At 39.1% G+C, this 22593-nt stretch overlaps 3 protein-coding genes across 3 annotated transcripts in view; all 3 read right to left on the bottom strand.

Annotated features, from left to right (window-relative positions):
* The window catches only part of LOC144634050 (pyroglutamylated RF-amide peptide receptor-like), a 50637-nt gene extending 41618 nt beyond the window's left edge, over positions 1-9019 (bottom strand). The window contains exon 1 of the mRNA XM_078492994.1: positions 8939-9019. The gene's annotated coding sequence lies outside the window, so the exon portion shown is untranslated. The remainder of the gene's footprint in view (positions 1-8938) is intronic.
* LOC144632211 (pyroglutamylated RF-amide peptide receptor-like) lies at positions 3276-13256 on the bottom strand. The gene is made up of 5 exons (XM_078490805.1): positions 13209-13256; positions 7510-7647; positions 4594-4867; positions 4015-4275; positions 3276-3593 (listed from the first exon to the last, which is right to left on the bottom strand). Exons 2-5 carry the CDS (start codon positions 7620-7622, stop codon positions 3276-3278), a joined length of 966 nt encoding a protein of 321 aa, XP_078346931.1. The 5' UTR covers positions 7623-7647; positions 13209-13256.
* On the bottom strand, positions 13219-17851 carry LOC144632207 (pyroglutamylated RF-amide peptide receptor-like). The gene is made up of 4 exons (XM_078490802.1): positions 17739-17851; positions 16939-17212; positions 16134-16391; positions 13219-13566 (listed from the first exon to the last, which is right to left on the bottom strand). Exons 1-4 carry the CDS (start codon positions 17849-17851, stop codon positions 13246-13248), a joined length of 966 nt encoding a protein of 321 aa, XP_078346928.1. The 3' UTR covers positions 13219-13245.
* Positions 17852-22593: the final 4742 nt, after the last annotated feature.

Raw genomic sequence — 22593 nt, 5'->3', positions numbered from 1 at the left:
TGTCGATAGTTGCATGATATCTTTTCCACGATTCACTGGTGTGCATAAAAGACAAAGAACGCAATTTTATGGATTCTTAATATAAATGTATCTTAATTTTTGTTAATTTAATAATTTTTAAATTTCAATTTATTTTTACATAGTATTTTAAGATTTGCATGTGGATATTGTCATTGTTCCGGTGTTGATCTGAGGTGCTCCTGGTATGTTTTGGGTGTGTTCTTTGTTTTCTAGACCCCCAGACAGACACGTTTTCTAGACAGGCACGGGTTCCAAGAGCGCGAGTTTCAGAAAGACGTTTTTTTAACAGACACGGGTTTTTAGGAGGCACACAACGGTCTCCAGCACTTTCCAGCTCTAAAACTTTGATGGGTCGGTACTACAAATCTTTATCAGTTGCTGCTACAATATTAATATCAAACAAGTTTCCAATCATTCCTGAAAAAGTTGTGATCATTTTCATGACGTCACTTGCTATCATAGCGACAGTATAGCCTGTTAAAAACAGCCTTAATTTTCCCTTTAAGCACTTATAACTCAAAAACGTGCCCGATTATTGAGTAATGATTAACATGTTAAGATACGGCTTTTCCGGAGCGGCTCCAGACAAAATCATAATCTCTAATAGAAGGTGGGCAAAACAACGTCAAAAGGACGCCTGGCACATTTTAACTCGTGCAAATACGAAAATTTGCTCGATTCAGAAGCTCGTATTTACGGTAGCATTATTATAAAAAAGGAAACCGTTTTTTCGAAACAATAGGGAGTAATTGTAATTGAAAGACCAGACTTTTTCTAATTACGTCCGATTTGTTTACTCGTACAATTAATTCTTAGTTTTTTATCGAACGGCGCGATTTCCTATATAAAGTGAACAAATTTCCTGTCTTGGGGCGTAAACAACAACAAAAAAAAACACCTCTAAGACGCATCAGGACGTCAAGGCCATCACATCATAGCAAAGGAAGCTTACTCATAACGATAGTCAATCACTGAAAGCGATTACTGTGTGAGACGAAAATTTCTAGGGTGTTAAATTGCGCTGATATATTTTTTGGCGTTTCGTGGGAACAAATTTTTCGCGAATCTGCCATATTTCAGACTTGAACAAATTTCCACACAGTATATATAATTGGAATTCGAGAAATTTAAAAGTGGGAACAACAAAGGTAGACCGTGTTAACAAAGTAGTTGGATGTTAACGATGAAATATTTATTATATCACAAGCGTGGGACAAAGAAAAAAACTGAGTCCTCGACTGGAATCAATACGAACCCATGGTCTCCCAGATACCGGTTGGGCGCTCGAATCTACTAAATGGCCCAGCTAAAGATTCTTCCAAATAACTTATTAATGCGCTTAATTTTTAAGGAATCGTGACGATGAAAAGTAGATATTGTTGGAATTAAATGCTCTATTCAGAACTTGTCCAATTTTATTTTTAAGTCACAGTTTCCATCCCGTCTCGAAAAATAACAGTTTTACTGAAGACAACTTCGACCAAGCTTAAAAATATCTGGTAATAAAACGCCAACTCCGTCAAATCCATTAGAATAGAAAAAGTCAGCGAAGAAATCAAACGAGAACAATGAAACGATACTTACCTTAAAAAGCTGAAGGAGAAGTTGAAATAATTATTGTAGCTATCCAGAAAGACGCATTCTTGATTGTTTGTTCTCAATAAGAACGAAACGCAAGGTGCTTCCTTTGCCGACCTTAAGTTCGCACAACCGTCTAAATGTGTTAACACAGCCTTGTGGCTTTAATTGTAGTCTTTTGCATACATTTTTTTAATTTTTTACTGTTTTATTGTTTCCAATCAATATTATCTGCGTTCAGCTCATATCTCTCTTTTGATCAGCTCATTAGAGTTGTTTTTCATTTATTAATTTTTAAGGCCTGAAAACGAGAAAAAATGTTTCCAGAAACACTCACATCTCACAGCGCACGCAAGTTTCTCCAAAGTTTCCAACTTTTGCCATTACAGCGTCAATTTTTGTTTTCAAAAAGCAACGTTTGCTTCTGCTACACGGCAGAAACGTTCCGTGTTTCCGCGCGGCATGAACCAAGGCAAAAAGAGAAAAAAAAAATAAAAAAATGTTTCTGGAAACATGTTTCCTCGTTTTACCAGACCTTACATTATGTGAAACCTCCACTGTTGTATTGTTTTCGATCTAGAAAATAGCGGTGAAGATTAAACGTTTCAAGAAAAACACGACACTCAAATTTAAAACTTTCTGTTTAAGTTATTCATTACCTTTAATATTGTTTTAATTGTTACCATTATTATTGTAATTTTCTTCACTATATATTTATATTCTTCTGCACACCTTGATTCTGAATCACACTGAAGATGGCAGACACATCTGGCGGAACGTGAAGAGTGGAGCGTTTTACTTAGAAACACCACAACACCCTCTTATGGGTCCAACGGACTGTGGGCGCCAAAGGTACCACATCCAGCAGTAAGAATAGGTTGGACTTCGTCCAACGGAATGCACGGTCCCACTAAGCAGCGGTCGACACTATTCAAGTAATGGCGGTTCGGTTCGATCGATCGCAAATGAATGCTTATATTTGGTTTGCAAATGAGGTTTTAACAACGGAAATAAACACAAGAATGCAATTTAAAGAGGTTATACGTTTTTATTGATATTTCTACTACAATTCCTCTGCTCCCTGTGATTGTTTTAATATTTTTAACGTTACTTCTGTAAAGCGCTTTTGAACTTTTAGGATATTGGCACTATACAAATATTTTATTATTAATTATTATTATTATTTTAACGAGTTTTGCACTCATCCGTGAACTGTAAGTAAATAAAATACCATATCTTATCTTGTCTTATCTTATCTATCTCTCTCGAATAAAATTTCTTATTACCTTTTTTTATGGGGCGTAGGGGGTCGGGAGAGAAGTCAGGAGCGGAAATTAATGTTTTGGACAAACCATTTATCGAAAGGTAAACGAAACACAAGTAGCAGTTACCGTTTCTCTGTTTTGTATTCCTCGCCTTCGGAGGCATTGTTCCGCACCTTTAGCTTGCCTCCATTACAAATGATATTTTCTTCAGTAAACGTCGTAACAATTTATAATGACAAAAGTACGATACAAGCAGATGCCAAGAACACAACAGTAAGTATGAGATCAAACAAAATAGCGTTTGCTTGGGAGTCAATTGAGCATCCTACCAAGCGCTACTTTTCTTCATTGTATCATTTTTAAAGTAAAAATCCAATAATTTCTGTAGCCTCCGCGGGGGAGAGAGTGTCACTAGATGGTGAGCTCAGCAAGCCTTAAGTCCTGCGGTCCCTGCGTAGGACGAATCCTGGTTACATAGCAATCAGTACAGTATATCACTCTTCTCATCTTCTCTCTGAATTGCTGGCTCAACAACGCGTATACAAACGGGTTGAAGGCAGAATTAAACAAGACCATTGTGTCAACTGTGGGGCTTACGACCGGACTGATGCTGACGAAAGGTAAGTACCTCAAGACGTATTCAATTGTGTTGGCGCCCCAGCAGATTCCAAATATGGCAGTGACAATAACGGCCATCAAGGTAACTCGCTTCCGCACCCTCATGACACCCTGTTTAGAGAGAGATGCCAATTCCTTTAATTCTTCTTCTCATTAAGCAAGCTTGCTTAGGGCGTTACCAAGGGCCAAGAGTGTTATAAAGAATTTTTTTGCTAACTGAAAACTATATTACGGATAAAAGTAGGAAAGGAGAGGATAAAAATAAAACGGGTCTCTCAATGTTTCGGTCGGAAAAGGAATTCCCTGACGTTTTCCTTAATCCCTGGAGGGTTTTCTTATGCGAGTTGAGTTTATCATCATCATTATCATTACTTTTGTAAGGCAGGGTTCGCGCAGTCTGATTTGATGGGTTCGATTATCGGGGAAAAATAATAGCTTTGTAATAAAAGAAATTATTTATTTTAATAAAAGAATAAAAATAGTAGTATCGGGTTTGTAAAACTTTTTAAAATCGGTAACACACTTAGCTTACTCTTTGTTGGTGGTCGAGACGGCTTTCACCAGTACCTTTGCACCATAAAGTGTGTACGACTTTGGAATATAACGCAATCATCAGTGCCAAGGGAAGAATGAGCCCCAACGCTAACCATACCCAGCTATTAGCTTTACCAATCCAATCTTCAGGCCAGATAGTCACACAGAAGATGCTGCTCTGCTCTTTCTTAATGCCCACGAAAAGGAAAAACGGAGTGTTGAGTACCAAGGCGAAGAGCCAGCTACTAAAAATAACCACCTAAAATTGTAAATATTTGCAAAACCTCATGTTTAGTTATTTTTTTAGCTTAAAGTCACTTTTGCCCGACATTTGGAAGAGAGGACATAAGAACAGTTTGGGACTTAATCAAAGTTTACGTTACTAGATTAATCGTCACACAAATTATTGATTATAATATTTATATCACTATCATGCTATCTGCCAATAGACAAAAATGTGACAACCAAACAGATTCTTAGATACGACAGAACACAGTCGATTGTACTATTAAAATACGATATAAACACGGAAAATATTTTCTACTTGTTAAACAATTTAAATTTGTAGGTGACCCACCTTGAGTTTACACTGAGTAAGTTTTGCTTTATAGCCGTGAGGATAAATTACTGCATGATATCGTTCAATGGCGATTGCAGCCAAAGTGACGAACGTGGAAGCTCCTGCAACCCACGCGACGTTACCATATGTTAACAATTTACACAGAACTGTACCAGTCATCCCGTCAGGGTGGTTAGCGGTGGTTAACTTGATAACAAGTCTTGGGGCGATAAACGTCGCGTACATAATATCCGCTACAGCCAAGTTCACAAGTAGATAATTTATGGGCGTCCTGTGGTATTTCAAAGCTTATGATTAATACAGATAAAATGACATAAGCAGGAAGGCACACCGTAATGTTAGGCATGCGCATGTGCAGGAATCATTGATATTAGATATATCACTTGAAAAAGGCCATTTTCGTTTTACCCTTTGCCTCTGTTTCAAAACGAGTCCTCGTGCGAAACCATTCAAATGAAAATGAGTTTGATTTGCATGAAAATGGACCTGTATGTGAAACTCATTTTCATATTCATGAATGGTTTCGCAAGTAGACTCATTTTAAAACAGAAGGAAATGGTAAGTCGGAAATGGCCTATTAGTTTTTCAACGCGGCTACTTATGATAATCCAGCGAAATTGCGAAATGCAAAATGCGAAATGGAAAAGGGAAATAACTGCGAATTTCTTAAAGAAAAGTCGAAATGCACTCTAACGTCACGTTAGTCACTGCAAGAAGTCGACTGGAAAGTGAGAATTGCTGTAAACACTAATGCGATAAAAACAAAAACAATAAAAGACCCTATCCCAGGCGGTCTCCGTTCGCGTGTGGTTTATGAGTTTGCATGTGCGGGCTGTAATGCCTGTTATGTCGGCGAAACCACCCGACATTTTGCCACACGCGTGCGTGAGCACTTAGCCAGTGATAAGGCCTCACACATTTTCAAACACCTTCAGAATTCTGAACGTTGTCGCTCCTTGTGTTCAATAGATTGCTTTCATATTTTAGATCACGCCTCTACCAGCTTTCAACTTAAGATAAAGGAGGCTATCCATATTCAAAAGGAACTACCTTGCCTCAATCAGCAATTGCACCATGTAAATCTAAAATTATCCTTCTAATTCACACATTTTCACGTTCTGTTTTTACTACTTGTCTTAATTAGCATTTTTTATCTACTTATTATTCAACTCTCTGTGCTTTGTAAACCATTCAACTGAAGATGACAGATGCTCTGTCGAAACATGTCTTTAAAACTTAAAAAAATGCCGTTTTTCTTAAAATCAAAAAACAACAAAATATTTGAATCAGAACTGCGATATTTTTAACACTTACATGACGAACTTCATAAACGGGTGAGTTATGAAGTAACCCTCCCCAGACAAGCCTAAAAGCGGAGTTACTTGGTTATTTACTTTGTCCTTTATTAAATCTGAATTTTCGGGATGATTCCATAGACAGGTAAAAGGACTTGAATCCGCGATCCAGTAGAAAATCAATACCTGGTCAGCGGTCAACTTTATAAAAGACGTGACCTGGATGAGCTCTTCACCTGTAAGAGCCCGATATATGGTCAGGTGATGAAGGTCAGCGGATACCTTGGTTTGACATACATACATACATACATACATACATACATACATACATACATACATACATACATACATACATACATACATACATACATACATACATACATACATACATACATACATACATACATACATACATACATACATACATACATACATACATACATACATACATACATACATACATACATACATACATCTAACTTGTTTCGCTGCCCGCCGCTGGTGGGGCGTTCCCCCCCCCCCCCCCGTCCCCGGCGACCGGACCGGGGCCGAGCAGGTGCCTAGTCCAGCCCGGTGCGCCGCGCCCCTGCCCCGCGTCACACTCCACCTGCTTGCTTCGCCTCCACTTCCCACCCCCTAGAGCCATTCCCCGACCCTGGGCTCCCTGGGCTGCTGCCCTACCACTCTCTCCTGCACCCCCCGGCCCCCTCAATTTTTCTCCCCTCTTGGCCGACTCGTCGGCCTTCGCCGGTCCCCTCAATCTGTGTGCATACATCATACATACATACATACATACATACATACATACATACATACATACATACATACATACATACATACATACATACATACATACATACATACATAAATACATACATACATACATAATAATACAACAATTTATTTGAAAACAAAGGTCTATAAAGATGGCAGCCTAGGGCTGATGTGGACCTATAAAACTTAATTACAGTCAAAAAATAGAAAATAACTTATACAGTTATTTAATAACTTATACTGTTAGTCGACAATAACATGGATGTTCAATATCAAAGATATTAGTGCATGCCTTGGACGACCAATTTCTGGAGTACGCGCTCACGAACCATGCCGCTAGCCATGATGACCATAAGAAATTAGAAATACACGGTTCTCCCATTTCTATGCATGCGTGATTCTCCTATTTCTATGGTTATGGGGCTCCGCTCTGCGGTCCTTGTGGCCGTTGCAGCTCCGCTAAAAGACGTTCATGAAATTATCCCGTTTTAATCCTGAACACTCTCCAATTGCTCAAAATGCCATCTTATGGCGGCTAGGAGAGTATACAACCGCTAGTATACCGTAAATATTGTTAACATGAAATTGCCAAGGACAAAAACTGAAAAAAATCTACAAATCTGGCAACTATATACCCCCGTAATAAGATGTTTTTAATGCATTCCAGGCGAAGAGCCATTTTGTGGTTGTACTGAGATAAAGTCATTATTGCTAGTGTTTCCTTTCTTATGCCTCCCTACAATAAACCTTCTGTTATTTCTTTTCAGCAGAACTCTACTCGTTTAAAATAAATCAGTCGTTTTTCTCGGTTTCCTTTGATTATTTTAATTTACTCACAACATACCTCATATCTCGATTTCTCTTTATGATCAAGCAAACAAGTGAGTTCCCCACGATATCTACAATGACGAGTATGGAGAGTACCGTTGTTATGGCAACACCAGCCAACTCGGACATGATGGTAGTTAGTTAGTTCCGTGACCTAGATAAAAACAAAACAACGATTCGTGAAGCTTTGAAAATCGATAATCACCAAGCACTTTTAAAACCACCAAATCACTTTTAAATTGACTTGTTCACAGAAGAACAGGCTTTTTACAGTTACATGATATTTCTCTAAATAGCGAGCAACTTCGTTCCCGGGGCTTTTCCCTCGGTATTTTGGAAGAAAACAGTTGTGGTTTACACGAGCAACGCAAGCACAAGTGCAAGCACAGACACAAGCATACATCTCTTATATTCCCCTTAAAACGGCCTTGACGCAGGCATTAGTATAAGCGCAAGAACAAGCACAAGTATCAAAATTTTTCCTTTTCTTGTGCTTGCGTTCGCGTTATGCCGTGTAAAACGAAACATCGTATAAGTTCACAAGGAAATTTACCACGTCTGGCCGTGTCTACCCGATTTAAACCCTCCATCCAAATTCCCCCGCGACAGCATTTCAGCTTTGTAACTAGTAAACATCGTGTTCTTCTGCCGACGTTCGTTTTCAGTTGGTACAAACTACTTACGCTTGCGCTTGTTTTTCCGCTTGTGCTTGCGTCGCAAGTTAAACCCAGGCTTTAACACACAAAAAAATGCAGATCTAACCAAGAGTCTTTTTCTTCTGGCATACTGTGGAGTATATCTATTCTCAAGGCTTTTTTTATAAAATTTATGCAATCTTTTTAAGCAAAACCAACTTGAATGAAATAATTAACAACTACTTAGGAAAAGCAGATGCCACACGAAAGCTAGTTATCTTTTTCAAATTAGATCATCAGATTGATAACATGTTGGATGATATTGTCTTCAATAGTTTATTATTTTTCACATGCAGAGGAAAAATCTATCGACAATGCGGTGATAATTAGTTATGAGAACAGGTCTGAATAAAGCATTAAATTCAAACAGTAATAAGCATGTTATAATTAAAGATGCATGAAAAATATGACACTGAGTTAATTGAGTTAATCAGAAACAAGAATAAATAAGTGTTTTTAGTATTTCCTCTTTACAGACCTTTCGCTGCATTTTGATGTTCATGCATTTTTAAAAAGTAAAATTTGCTAAGCAGAAGAGTGTTTTCTTATTTAAGTGGAATCTAACAACGCTGCTTTTTTTGCTTGGAAAATTAAGTGAATTTATAAAAGATGAGATTAAAATTTGCATGTGGAAATATATTGTTTGGTTTTACATTATACGTCAAATCAGTTAGAATCGAAAATGTCTAGGAACAAAGTAACAAACAAACAAACACAATAGCACTGAAGAGCGAAAAAAACGATCGTTACCTTTAGAAGGAGATAGAAAAATCTGAACTAACTGGTGTATTCAACCAACCTATATACATTCATCGACCAATGAGTTGAATTGATTTCCAAGAGCGAACGTTTTCCAAAATGTAGCAGCTGGTGAAAGAGTATTGAATATTTATATTTTTATATAGCTCTTCTGCTCACTGGAAAGTTCGTGGTCACGTGACATCCAACAATGCGATTGTTTTGTGCGTCAAATGATAGAAAAATTCCGTTTCTTATTAGCCAGCTGTTGCACGTAAACAGAGCGTGACTTTGTGTGGTATTATGTTGCGATAAGATTATTCTCTGCGCGCCGGTTTTTCAAACGTTTGTTTTGTCATTGCCCAAGAGAGTGAATGTCTTCTCGTTTTGCGAACTCTTCTCACAAACAAATGTCTAACCCTAGTTAAAATAAAAATTCCACAAAATTACGCAGTTGACCAAGTGTAGGACTTCTGAAGTTCAAAGCGTCGTAGTGTTAGAAATTTAAATACAAAAGAACCCCAATAACTGGAACTCTGAAGGGAAACGAAAACAGTTCGAGTTAGTGGGGTTTCGAGTTGTTGGGGTCGATTGAATGTTCAATTTGCCAAGTTAATAATTGATAGTTTACTTCACACGATCACACATTCTTATAATTAGGGTGGAAAATGGCTGTCAAATACGTGATCTGTTTGTTGCTCTATGGGCAACCATGGCGAGTTGTAAGAACCAGAATTCGAGTTATCGGGGTAAATTTGACCCAAATTTTGATCAGAAGAAACGAAATTTAGTTCGAGTTAGCGGGGTTTTCGAGTTATCCGAGTTCGAGTAAACCGAGTACAATGACTGAAAAGTGGGGTCAAATCAAGGGAAATGGAGGTTAGTTCGAGTTAGCGGAGTGTTCCAGTTATCCGAGTTCGAGTTACTGGGCTTCTACTTAAATAAATTTGTGTTATTTTTGTATGAAATTTTACTTAAGTCCACTTATTGCCGCGAGCATGTCGTTTTCCTGATTGGGACATCAGTTTTCTAGTTAACCCTTGTTAGTACTTTCGCAAGTTTTCGATGGTGTTTGAAGAATCAGACGTTTTGGCAAGAGGTAATGCGTATTCGCAGTCAAAGCAGTGAAATCAACTGCGAGCACTTAACTTATCAGTATCATGTAGTATGCTAAGTCGTATTCTGTCTTTTGCCATTTTTGTTTTGCTTTGTTTTTTCTTTTCTGGCAAATCTGAAAGCCTGCTTTGGCACAGCTTTTCAAGAGTGTTGTATTGGTATAATCAGCAGGATTGTGAAAGCGGTGCAGCCAGTTTTGGAAATGAACTGCCCACGAGATTTGTTCGCGTGGAGTCTGAAATTATATCTCCTTTTTGATTAGAAAAAAAAACCTGTACAGGAGGCACAATTAACTCTCCATGTGAGAACTAGAAGGATGAAAATTAACTGATTCGGAAAGTAAAATTGTTTCCTAAAGTAAAAATCATCGAGAGGCACAATTAACTCTTCTTGTGAGAAGGATGAAACTATATATGTATTTAGTTCGAAAGGCAGAATAATTCATTTCCCTGTGACAAACATGAAACTCCCACTGGTGGCAAAAATAATTCCTTTCGTAGTGAGACCAGAAAGCAAAAAAAAAAAAAAAGCAAATCGGTGGAACTTGTCAGTGTTACAGCTAGAAGGCAACTAAAAAAGGTAAAAGCATCATCAGCATCGGCTTTTGAAAATACACAGGCATGTGAAGAATATTAAATGGTGGGGTCTCATGAATCGAAACCTAACGTTTGCTTATTGTAGACCTGTTATTTCAAAGAAAACATAAATCAAAGGACAGCTAAGTAAACAATCGCCACGGCTTTAATTTGCATAACGTCTATTAAAACTGAACAAATAACTAACTGCAGACGAATTAGGTCACGCATCTTTTATCACTTTTTAGCGTGTTTGTGTGCGAGTGTGCCATTCAAAACGTGGCCGTAAAAACGATCTAGACGATCACACGAGGGATGTGTAATCGGTAATCGGAGATCATACGAGACAAGGAAAAATTCTTTGACATCGGTGGGATTCGAACCCACGACCTCCTAGCCTGCGTGGCCGGCGTTCAAAGGGGAAGGAGAAGGGGAATTCGAGCGCGAGGTGCGAGGAGAGAGCGCGAAGCGCGATCGGAGAAGGGGGAAGGGGAACGCCTGCCCTGACGCTATTGTTTTTGTCGTTTTTTACGTCCAGATTCTGGACGCAAAAATCGTGATTGGTCAGAATTTAAAGAGTGTGAAAATTGATTGTTCTGATCAGTCAGATGTATGTCATTCAATCGATTAATTTGATGGCTGTGGTCTGTTCTCAACTTTCATTCAATGCAGCCGGAGGAATCCAATGGCGAATGTTATGAGCGATTTCTCTACGAAGCGGTTGATTCTTTGAAAGAAATCGGCCGTTGTAGGATTTAGTATCAAACTACTGAATTTGCGAAAAAATTATAACAAGTTATAGCAGCCGGTAACCGCTACACGCTGTGAATTATAAAGTTGTTTGGGTCACGGCCGGTTGCAATCCGACGCCATAAACTCCAACACCGGAAACGCTGCTTGATTGAAATAAATGTTCTCTCAGTCTCAGAACGGCAACTTTCGTAACAAATCCGCAGTTGAAGGGTGCAAGGAAGATATATCTTACCTGATCTACCATGAAAAGATTTTGTTTTGCCATATTTCTGACAAGAAGACGAGAAGAAAAGAATTAGATAGGCTATTCAAATGGTGAAGGGTTTTATTCCCCGCGAAAATCGGCACCAATCAGATTGGATAATTTTGACAGCCAGACGTAAAACAGAGGGCAAGCAGATGACACGTACTTTAGGGGCGGTATGAAAAAAACAGTAGCGTCAGGGCAGGCGTTCCCCTTCCCCCCTTCCCCGATCGCGCTTCGCGCTCTCTCCTCGCACCTTGCACTTCGCGCTTGAACTCCCCTTCCGGCCTTCCCCTTTGAACGCCGGCCACGCAGGCTAACGACCTCCGGATTAATATTACGTCACCATTACTCTACCGACTGAGCTACGAGGGCAGAAGGGAACAGTTTGTGGTGGACTGGTTTAAATGTTATCTTTACTGTTTAACAAACATCACCAGTGCATGGTAAGAAAACTTGTCAAAAATACTTTCTTGACTTGTACAGAGGAGAAAAGCGCATTTGTCAAATAAAAGTTTGCGAAAAAAAAATGCTTGATATGGATGTGATCGTGTAGCCTGAACGGAACTTGAACGAGCTTTGGCTTGAGTATAATTAGGATGGATAATAATAAACAGAAATTGAGAAAGAAGTATATTATTTTTTTAGTATATTTATTCTACTACTAACAAGCAATAAATATTCTGAATAATGCTAATTCAAATGCTTAGTTAAGTGTTGCCTTCTTATTGGGATTTGTGATTGGCAGGCTGAAAGGTTTAGCCTTTTTATATAGGATCGCACCGTGTTTAAGACGACTTTTAGACGACTTGTTCATCTAGACGGCCAAGTTGTCCTCGAAAAATCGTCTTCCTAGACGGACAAATCGACGGAAAAATTCAGACGACTTGTGCGTCCAAAATCGTGTCCGTCCCGTATTTTCACACTAAGATCGGGGGTGGAAGGGGGTAATGAACAATGAATAACGGGCTAAAACAGAAAATGAATAAGGAATATTTAAGGCATTTGCTTGTATGCTTGTCACTACATATTGGCCGTTTTTACACCAGACAAACAAGCGACGGACAAATTGTCTGAGAAGGACAAATGCTAGGAAAACGGCCAATATGTAGTGACAAGCATTCAAGCAATTGCTTCGAATACAATGGCCGTTTTCACACTAGAGACGGACAAATTGTCTGAGACGGACAAATCGTCTTAGTGTGAAAACGGGACGGACACGATTTTGGACGTACGAGTCGTCTAAATTTGTCCGTCGATTTGGCCGTCTAAGGACGACTTGGTCGTCTAGACGGACAAGCCGTCCAAAAACCGTCTTAAGTTCACACGAGACAAACAAATCGTCAGCCGACTTGTCCGTCTTCTAGTGTGAAAACGTCTAATTGTAAGTATGATATTATAATTGCCAATTGCCATAAATATATTTTACACCAAAGTGTTTACTTGGGAGTCAATCAAGCACTCTACCAAGTGCTACTGTTCCTTACTGCACTATTAAGAAAGTGAAAATCCACTCATGTATAGATAAACTGACAGGCACCAAGTCGACGTTTTAAACTAAATTCTATCGAGTGAGTATTACTATTCAGAATACCTCAACTGACTCGAAACACGAGAATGAAATGAACTCGTCACTCTGTAGTGCGCTCGGCAAGCTCTATGTCCAGCGGTTCCGGCGTAGAATGAACCGCAGGTGCAGAGGAACCATTGCAGCACAACATTCCTTTCATCTTTTCCCTGAATTGCTGGTTCAACAGAGCGTATACAAAGGGGTTGACAGCAGAGTTGAACAAGATCATCACGTCAGCAATGGCAAGAAGGGTGGCGCCAACGTCTTCGGATATAAAGTACAATAAGAAGTACACAAGTTCGCCCGTGCCCCAGCAGATTCCAAATATGGCAGTGACAGTAACGACCATCAAGGTGACACGCTTTCGCACCCTCACCACACCCTGATATTGTTATTGAGATAATATTGTTAGGAATGAATAACGTTTATTCGTTTGTCTCACGATAGAATCGCTTGGAGATGTTGATCGCAACGTTTTAACTGCAATACTGCTAGTCTTCATCAGGCGACGAGGTCGATTGTTTACGCGTCACTATTTATGCACGTTGTTTCGCTGCTATTGGTGCATTTCGACTGTCATTATTACTCCGACTAACAGATGATGTTCCCTGAGAGGTCCGCTTTGTAGTTGAACGGCTGTTGTGACGGTTTTCTGATCGTAGGTATCCATGCTTAGGAATTTCAATTCTGCTGTCTCTATTGATGTTATTAGTCTTATTTTGATAGCCTCTTTGACCCTGCGTGTGTATCGATAAGGGTCATGATCGGAACATCATCTGTTTGTCAGAATAATAATGAGGATCGAAATGCACCAATAGCAGCGAAACCAACGTGTATAAATAGCGACGCGTAAACAATTGATCTCATCGCCTGATGAAAACTAGCAGTATTGCAGTCGAAACGTCGCGATGAACATCTCAAAGAGATTTTATCGTGAGACAAACCAATAAACTACCCCTATCTTACACCATGATGAACAATATTCACGTCAATGATAATATTGTCATTGCGATAACCATATCTGAATCTAAAAACCTATTTTTTAAGTCAGTTGTCGGATAGAAGCTGCTTCAAACCATTATTGTTATGTTTACTGCGTGAATAAACAGTAAGACCCTTTAAAACGAATAAAAATGATAATATTGTTTTAGCTACAAATTGCCATAATTTTAATAATCGCCGCATTGAAGCGGAAAAATGAAATGAAAACTGACCACAGAATTCCGTAATAAGGACTGGCTTAATTTTGTTGAAGGCGATTTTGTGGTTATTTTTTCGAAGTGGCTTATTTTCAGATGGAATTTGTGTCTCAAAAATACAGTAGAATCCCGGTAACTCGAACTCTAAAGGGAAACGAAAAACAGTTCGAGTTAGCGGGGTTTCGAGTTATCGGGGTCGATTGAATATTTAATTTGCCAAGTTTATAATTGATAGTTTGCTGATTTTTCATCACTTCAGTATACAGTACAGTGCAAATTAAACTTATCTCGTCAGAAACTCTAACACGATCGTAATTTCTTATGATAAGAGTGGAAAAGCCTGTCAAATACGTTATCTGTTCAATGCTCTAATCAATGGGCAACCGTGGCGAGTTACAAGAACCGGAATTCGAGTTATCGGGGTAAATTTGACCCAAATTTTGATCAAGGAAAACGAAATTTAGTTCAAGTTAGCGGGGTTTTCGAGTTGTACGAGTTCGAGTTACCTGGGTTCTACTGTAGGTTGATCTTATATACTTACAAAGATTTTGTGCATGAAGTGCATAGCCGTCAAATTAACATGGAAATTTCCTTAGCATAACAGAACTATTAAAAGGGAGAGATGCAACACTAAGATACCGTATTTACTCGAATAAGCGCCGCGGCGCTTTTAAAATTTTTCGCGCATCAAGTGCGGCGCTTATTTGAGGGCGGTGCTTATTTAACTGAAAATAGCGTCTTTTGATTGACAATCAGTTCGTCTCTTTCTGAAGAGAGAAGTGGCGCTAGCTGTCCTGGCAACATTTACGCGGCCTTCACATCATTTACAGAACTACGCGTTGAAAGAATGTTGGATAGAAAAACTAATGGGCGAGCGGTAAAACAATCACTTTGAACTGCAAAACATCGGTTATGATGGAAACAAATGTCCAAGTTTGTTTTTGAGTTGCTTTGTAGGGCTGTTTTTAGTTAAACGGAATTACTCGAATAAGCGCCGCATCGAGACTGCGGCGCTTATTCGCGGGCGGTGCTTATTTAACTGAAAATAGCGTCTTTTGATTGACAATCAGTTCGTCTCTTTCTGAAGAGAGAAGTGGCGCTAGCTGTCCTGGCAACATTTACGCGGCCTTCATATCATTTACAGAACTACGCGTTGAAAGAATGTTGGATAGAAAAACTAATGGGCGAGCGGTAAAACAATCACTTTGAACTGCAAAACATCGGTTATGATGGAAACAAATGTCCAAGTTTGTTTTTGAGTTGCTTTGTAGGGCTGTTTTTAGTTAAACGGAATTACTCGAATAAGCGCCGCATCGAGACTGCGGCGCTTATTCGCGGGCGGTGCTTATTTAACTGAAAATAGCGTCTTTTGATTGACAATCAGTTCGTCTCTTTCTGAAGAGAGAAGTGGCGCTAGCTGTCCTGGCAACATTTACGCGGCCTTCACATCATTTACAGAACTACGCGTTGAAAGAATGTTGGATAGAAAAACTAATGGGCGAGCGGTAAAACAATCACTTTGAACTGCAAAACATCGGTTATGATAGAAACAAATGTCCAAGTTTGTTTTTGAGTTGCTTTGTAGGGCTGTTTTTAGTTAAACGGAATTACTCGAATAAGCGCCGCATCGAGACTGCGGCGCTTATTCGGGGGCGGCCCTTATTAACTTTTTTATCCCAAATGCGGCGCTTATTCGAGGGCGGCGCTTATTCGGGGGCGGCGCTTATTCGAGTAAATACGGTACACTTACTTTTTGTTGCTGGGTTACTTGGCCGTTGTCATTGCGTTTGAACCACAAAGCGCACACAACTCTGGAATACAACCCAATCATCAGTATCAATGGAAGGAATGTTCCGACAAGCCACGTTACCATATAAGCCTTCCCCATCCAACCTTCTGGCCAGAGTTCCACGCAGGAGTTGCCGCTCTTCGTCTTCACAACTTCATCTACAAGCAATATCGGCAGATCGAATATTAAGGCGAAGCCCCAAGTAGCAGGAATAATCACCTAAAATTGTAAAGTATGAATCTTGTTATATTGATAAACCTACCGTTTGGTAATTGCATGTATAGGTTTAAGTTATTGAATGGGGTTAAAAAATAGTGTTAGAAATGAGCCGACTCCTAGTTGAATAAACTCTTGTTCAGGTTGATAGTGTCTAAAGGTTCCTTAAATCACAATCACGCATGGTTGATAGGCTATTGACTTTAATAACGTACATGTAATCGACAAGGGAAATGTTCGCGTTAGGGACGGGTCATAAAGTACAGGGGGGCGGGGGGCTGGCGGAGGGCTATGAATTTTTTTCTTTTTAAGTACTGATTTTCTGTGGCCCACCCCCGAATTATTTGACAAAATTAGGGCGGCCCACCCCTGGAGTGGCACAGGAATTAAATTATGATGAAACTGAGTGTGTACATTGTCTGGTGTTAATTTGGTGAGCATAGAATAAGTGGTCTGAAAATAAGAGAGGGCTCTCCTGGTTCCAAGTCCAAAAAAAGCCCTGTCTGAATTAAGGGTTAAACAGCAATTAAACCTTGTCACCCAAACGCACCTTCAATTTGCGATTTAGGAAGTTCCATTTGTTGCCATGAGGATTGATCACTGCATTATATCGTTCAATGGTGATAAAAACCAGATTAACAATTGAGAAAGCCGATCCAGTCCACGCGATGAATCCACCTGTCACGAGTTTGCATAAGATCGTACCAATCACCCCGTCTGGATGGTGAGCGAAACGGAGTTGATAGTAAATTCTGGGGATGATAAACACCGCGTAAATGATATCCGCTATAGCCAGGTTCATAAGGAGATAATTAATGGTAGTCCTACGGAATTGAAAAGCGTTTGATATCTATATTTAGAACGGAAATGACAGATATAGGAAGACGCACTGCTTTGTAAGGTGTACGCATATGCAAAAATAAAAATAAAACAGGATCCATACTAGAATGATCGATAGCAATATAAATTTGCAACTCGGCTATTTAAAATAATCTAGCAAGTTTACTACTAATTTGAATGACGACGATAATTATAATTAACTGGCATAAACTATAAATGCTGCCAACAACACTTTACCAAATATTGAGTGAGTACAATTTGGAAATTTTGACATATTGCAAGCGATAGTTAGATTTTCGTTTTCTTTTTAGTGTTCACAAACTAATATTTAACGCTGGATTCCCTTCTAAAAAGTTCACTTCCCTTCTGTTATTTCCCGTTTTCGAGGCTATTCACTAAAGTTACGTACCGACTATTTGTTTTCTGCCTTATTGAAGTCGTTTTTTCAAAGGAAAAAGATAAGAATCACAGCTTGTAACCCAACTGTTTGTTATTTTAGTCTTGTCATACCTCATATCTCGATTTCTCTTTATGATCAAACAAACGAGAGTGTTCCCCACGATATCTATACAGGCGAGTATGGAGAGTACCGTTGTTATGGCAACATTAGCTGATCCGGACATGATCGAAGAATGTCAATGTTAATTTCGTGACCTGGACACAAACAATATGCGCGAAATCTGAATTAATAATTGATAAATGCTAATGGAAAGTGGAAAAGAGATAACGGGTAAACGCAAATTCTTTAACTCCTCCTCCTCCTCCTCCTTATCTACCACCACCATGACCACCACCACCGCCATCGCCACAATTCTGTTGTTTTCCACCACCACAATTCTATTTTTGCACCATAATTTTTGCACCATAATTCTATCCTTAAACTCCTCATCCAGCACCATAAGCAATGCCACTACCATCATTCCCACCACCACCACCACAATTCTATTTTTGCCTCCTCCTCCTCGTCCCTCGCGTCCTCCTCCTCCAACTCCTCTTCCTCCTCCTCCTCCTCCTCCTCCTCCTCCTCCTCCTCCTCCTCCTCCTCCCCCCCCCCTCCTCCTCCTCCTCCTCCTCCTCCTCCTCCTCCTCCTCGTCCCTCGCGTCCTCTTCCTCCTCCTTTTCCTCTTCCTCCTCCTCCTCCTCCTTCTCCTCCTCCTCCTCCACACCACCTTCTCCACAACCACATTCATGTCGATATAAGGTCGATGTGAGGTCGATGTAGCATCGATATGGGGTCGATGTGTGGCCGATGTGAGACCGAATTTTTCATCCCGAGAAAAATATCATGGATCAAGATTTTCAATATTTGATAATCAAAAGCCAATTCCGTCAAATCTTTTAGAAAAGAGAAAATGTTAGCGAACAAATCAAACACGAACAGAAAAGCGATCCTCACCTTTAAAAGTTGAAGGAGAAGTTTAAATGATTTTTGCGGGTCCCTTGGAAATGCATCGTTGAGGTGGTGTTTTCAGTAAGAACGGAACTTAAAAAAAGCACAACAGTTTGCAGATGATTTCTTATTTATAAAGTGATTTTAACATTACAAAAAGTCAGTTTCGCCCACATGTTTATTTAGAAGAAAGCCAATCATTTCCTTCACGTAGTATGGAAATTTTCAAAATGTAATGAAACTTTGACTTTGTCATACCAAATTTAAATAATTAATCAATGAAAAAGTCGCAACCATATAAAACGGTCTTTATTATGATGTACACCTGCTTTTCTCTTTGAACACTTGGTTTCCTTTTGAAGTTTGGTTTTTGCTCGCATTCTAATGACAGGGCATGTAGTAGGGGTAAACGAATATATATAAATATATACACTGTTTTTCTATTAGAATATACTTTCTAAGAATATCGAGGCTGAAATTCGCAAAATTTTAAGAATATTTTAAGAAAAAACCCAAGGCTGAGATTTTGAAAAGAATATATTTTGTGTGTTGAAAATTTGTAAATACAATACAATCTAACAATTATTCAAAATAATATTTTCAGCCTTAATTCGACATAAAAAAATAACAATATTCAGCCTAGGCCGGGAAAACAATATCCTTATAAAAAAAGAGTGTATAACCAAACGGTGAGCACGAACATATAAAATTCGCACAGCTTTTTTTTTCTGTGAAAAATGCCCTGTTGTTTTATTTGTAGTTCTTTCTGCATACATGCATGCTTTAGAACGGCAATTTTAATTACCGTTCAAATGTCACTCTTATGTTTGTCACACAATCCAAATCTTTCGATATTAGACTGGTAGAGACACCGGGGTGACGGACTTTTTAGGTGAAGTTTTCCTAATAACATCACTTAACCACCATCACCGGTTTTAAGTGATCTTGGACAGTTGCCGAGCAGATAAACGTGTAACAAGAGCTAACGAAAGGAACTAATTACATTTTCAAAACGTAAACCACGTTACATTTTGCACGAGCTGTTTTGTCAATTGACTCTCTTCCGATTAAAAATTGTTCTTCTTATATTTTAGACAAATAATTTATTGCAAGGACAAACGAGTTGCAAGTGGCTGTTACTGTATTTCCTTTCTTGTTCTCTCCCTCGCCTTCGTGGTTGCGTTGTTCTGCACCTTCAGTTTGTCTCGAATAGAAACTAAGCTTTCTTTGACGATGAAGTCTAAAAAGATCCTGACAAGACAGTTTTTAAGCGACTCTGGTCTTGCTTCGGCCCTGCACTTACTGGGCGGCCTGTGACAGAGCCCATTTTGCCGATGATTCACCTTGAACTTCTCACGGCCAACAACACCACCAAAGCGTTGAGAAAGGAGGCTAAGGAGTGGCCTTACCCATGAGAGTGCGAGACGAGGTTGGGGGGGGGGGGTAAGCTTACGTATCAAATATGCGAGGGGGAAGGGACGGTAGGTGAAAGGCTTAGAGGAAGATATAATAAAATAAACGCATTCATTTGTTGAATAATGTCATTAATGAATGTCAGTTATGAAATAAGGACAGTAAAATTGCCCTGGATTACGCGCACTATAAATAAGGACCCCCAGGAGTACAGAGAAAATGTTTGATCCTATGATGTCAGTAACATGTTATCGTCGCTCTAACCAACTGAAGCCAGATGGGAGCAGGTCGTTGTAATGTACACAGCGAATTTGCGGCAAAGGAGATATGTATGGGTAATACAATAAACGTAAGTGGATCACTTAGCACTTCTAATGAGTTAAGTATTCAAATAAGTGCTAGAATCTAAGCAATCCGCCAGATGATGGAAAAATGTGGTCGATTTGCTAAACAGCCGATTCGAACCTCAAAACATCTGCCTCAATATTTCCTCCAATCTCTACTTCATTACCTGAAAAATCCTTGCCAAGGATCGTGGTGTCCGATAATGGAAAATGCCGACACAAGAGGTTGTTGTCCTTTGAGCTCAGTATACAAGGCATATTGTACCTGTAGAACACATAACTAATCTATATCAGCATAAACTTGCTCAAAGATTTGCAGATTTTTTTAGACGCGAGCAAAGCGTATAGGGTATAGGTCTTGCGTATAGGTCTTGTGTTAAATAAACTGAATGTTGACCGTGCTAAAGGGAGACAAGTAACAGTTTGAAATAGCAGGGGGCCAAGTTGGAATAGCCAATTGTTACTCATTGAAGAAAATCTTTAAAAGGTAAATGATTGGATGGCCATAGCCTTCTTGGTTTAGTTTAAATTGGATTAGTTTTATTAAGTTGGCCATAGCCTAACACACTAACCGCTAAAATCCAACAGTTGGGCAAAAAGGATGGTGAGACCACCACTAGTGCTAGTATGTCATTTTGGGGTTTCAAGGTGTCTTTTATTTAAAACCAGGGTTCATTCTTCTTCATTAGAATCACCCCCAGAGTGTAACATGCTTCACAGAATCTGGGTGACTGTGAAAAAAGACATTCACCATTTCAGCTGTCATTACCTATTCCCATAAATCATGACGGAGTAATAACAAAATCTGGTCCTTTACAACATAAAATAAACCATTTGTTGGTGCACAAGCTATAGAAGGATAGTGTAAAAAATGTACTGAAGACACTCCTGTCATGTATCTGATCAAATGTCATGATCACACCGAAATTGTAAAATTGCGACATAACTACGAAATACACTAAAATTGCTAATAGTTGATTTAATTAGTACTGAAGCAGCTAAAAAATTGGCAAGAAAGGGTTTAAAAACGCGAATGAAGAGTAAAAGAAATGGTGTGTAGGTGATTTTCTTGGGAAATTCAAACAAAGTAAGAACACGAAGCTAAGTGGAACGTAACTCCCTGAGGTACGCGGTGTTGTGTTACAGTAGCAGGTGGTTTAGAATTAAGTGCTCCAAAGACATTGTATGGAAATAAAAATAACTGACGCTTAACAAAATAAAATTTATCTTATGTTCAATAAAATAAAGAAAATATACTTACTTTGCTTGGTTTTTGTTGTCCTTTTGGGTCATTTCGTCGTTTTAGGGGTTTTTTGTCGATCCCACGTTCTACAATGTTCATTATCGCGATCGTTTATTGCGTGCTTCGCAGCATGAACGAGCTTAAGGAATGTTTTACCATTTTACGGGCTTAAACAGACCGTATTTTGGCTTGTGACGTTTTCAGTTGGCGAACACGCTGACATGTATGTTTACACGTACGCACCATGAACGACATGAACCAAAAATAAAGGTACGTCAACACTCTTAATAGTAAAGTATAAATATATCTTTTTTCAACCTGACTTGGTATCGTAAATTTTCGATCGTGCCTTAGGGGAAATTCCACTAACAAGAGAATAAAGAATAAATTACTATGCTTTTGAAAACGAAACCATAGACGTTCTTTGAAATAGCTGCTTTTTTAATTACTTCGTCTGCCACGACGGGTCCTCTTAGGTGGCAACATTTCAGTTTCTTGATTCACATTTCCCATTTTAGAAGTTCCGAAATTGTGATTTGACGTAAATTTATTTATTACACTGTACAAGGATTTCATTTCTTTTCATATTTGTATCTGAGCTTCATTGAAGTTATTTTTGACGTTACTTAGGGGGGCGGGGTAGCATGTAAAATGACTTCCATTCTACAACTTCCGTCCACACATTTTTTGTCCACGCGCTGGACAACTTCCGCTTCCGTTCACATCTGCTACACTGCAATACTCATTCTCTGAGAAAATAGAATAAATAAAAAACTTTGTCGTCGCTCTGACATATGACAAAATTATAACAAACAGAAACATTTGTTACAGATCGACTAAATTTCAAGTGGGTTTAAGTTGCGTTCGTCTTTCTACCGAAAGTTTCTATGGAGTATGTGCATGCCTCTTTACAACTTCGGTAATGGTTCGGTAATGGGTCTTTGTCTGGAACGCTTGCCTTGTTTGAAACGTGTG

Source organism: Oculina patagonica, chromosome 12 (genome assembly GCF_052425735.1).
Source record: "Oculina patagonica isolate OP01 chromosome 12, crgOcupat, whole genome shotgun sequence".
In the NCBI taxonomy this organism is placed as follows: domain Eukaryota; kingdom Metazoa; phylum Cnidaria; class Anthozoa; order Scleractinia; family Oculinidae; genus Oculina; species Oculina patagonica.
Note: the sequence above shows the minus strand (reverse complement) of the source record. Positions and strands in the feature narration are given on the sequence as shown.

Bases quoted from the DNA above. Each gene is read 5' to 3' on its own strand.
- LOC144632207 (XM_078490802.1), bottom strand. From the start codon at position 17,851: ATGTCCGGATCAGCTAATGTTGCCATAACAACGGTACTCTCCATACTC. The intron at 17,213-17,738 runs GTATGACAAGAC...TCAATTCCGTAG, and splicing joins AAGAGAAATCGAGATATGAG to GACTACCATTAATTATCTCC. The intron at 16,392-16,938 runs GTGCGTTTGGGT...TTACAATTTTAG, and splicing joins TCCTAAATCGCAAATTGAAG to GTGATTATTCCTGCTACTTG.
- LOC144632211 (XM_078490805.1), bottom strand. From the start codon at position 7,622: ATGTCCGAGTTGGCTGGTGTTGCCATAACAACGGTACTCTCCATACTC. The intron at 4,276-4,593 runs GTGGGTCACCTA...TTACAATTTTAG, and splicing joins TTACTCAGTGTAAACTCAAG to GTGGTTATTTTTAGTAGCTG. The intron at 3,594-4,014 runs GTAAGCTAAGTG...CTCTCTAAACAG, and splicing joins GTCTCGACCACCAACAAAGA to GGTGTCATGAGGGTGCGGAA.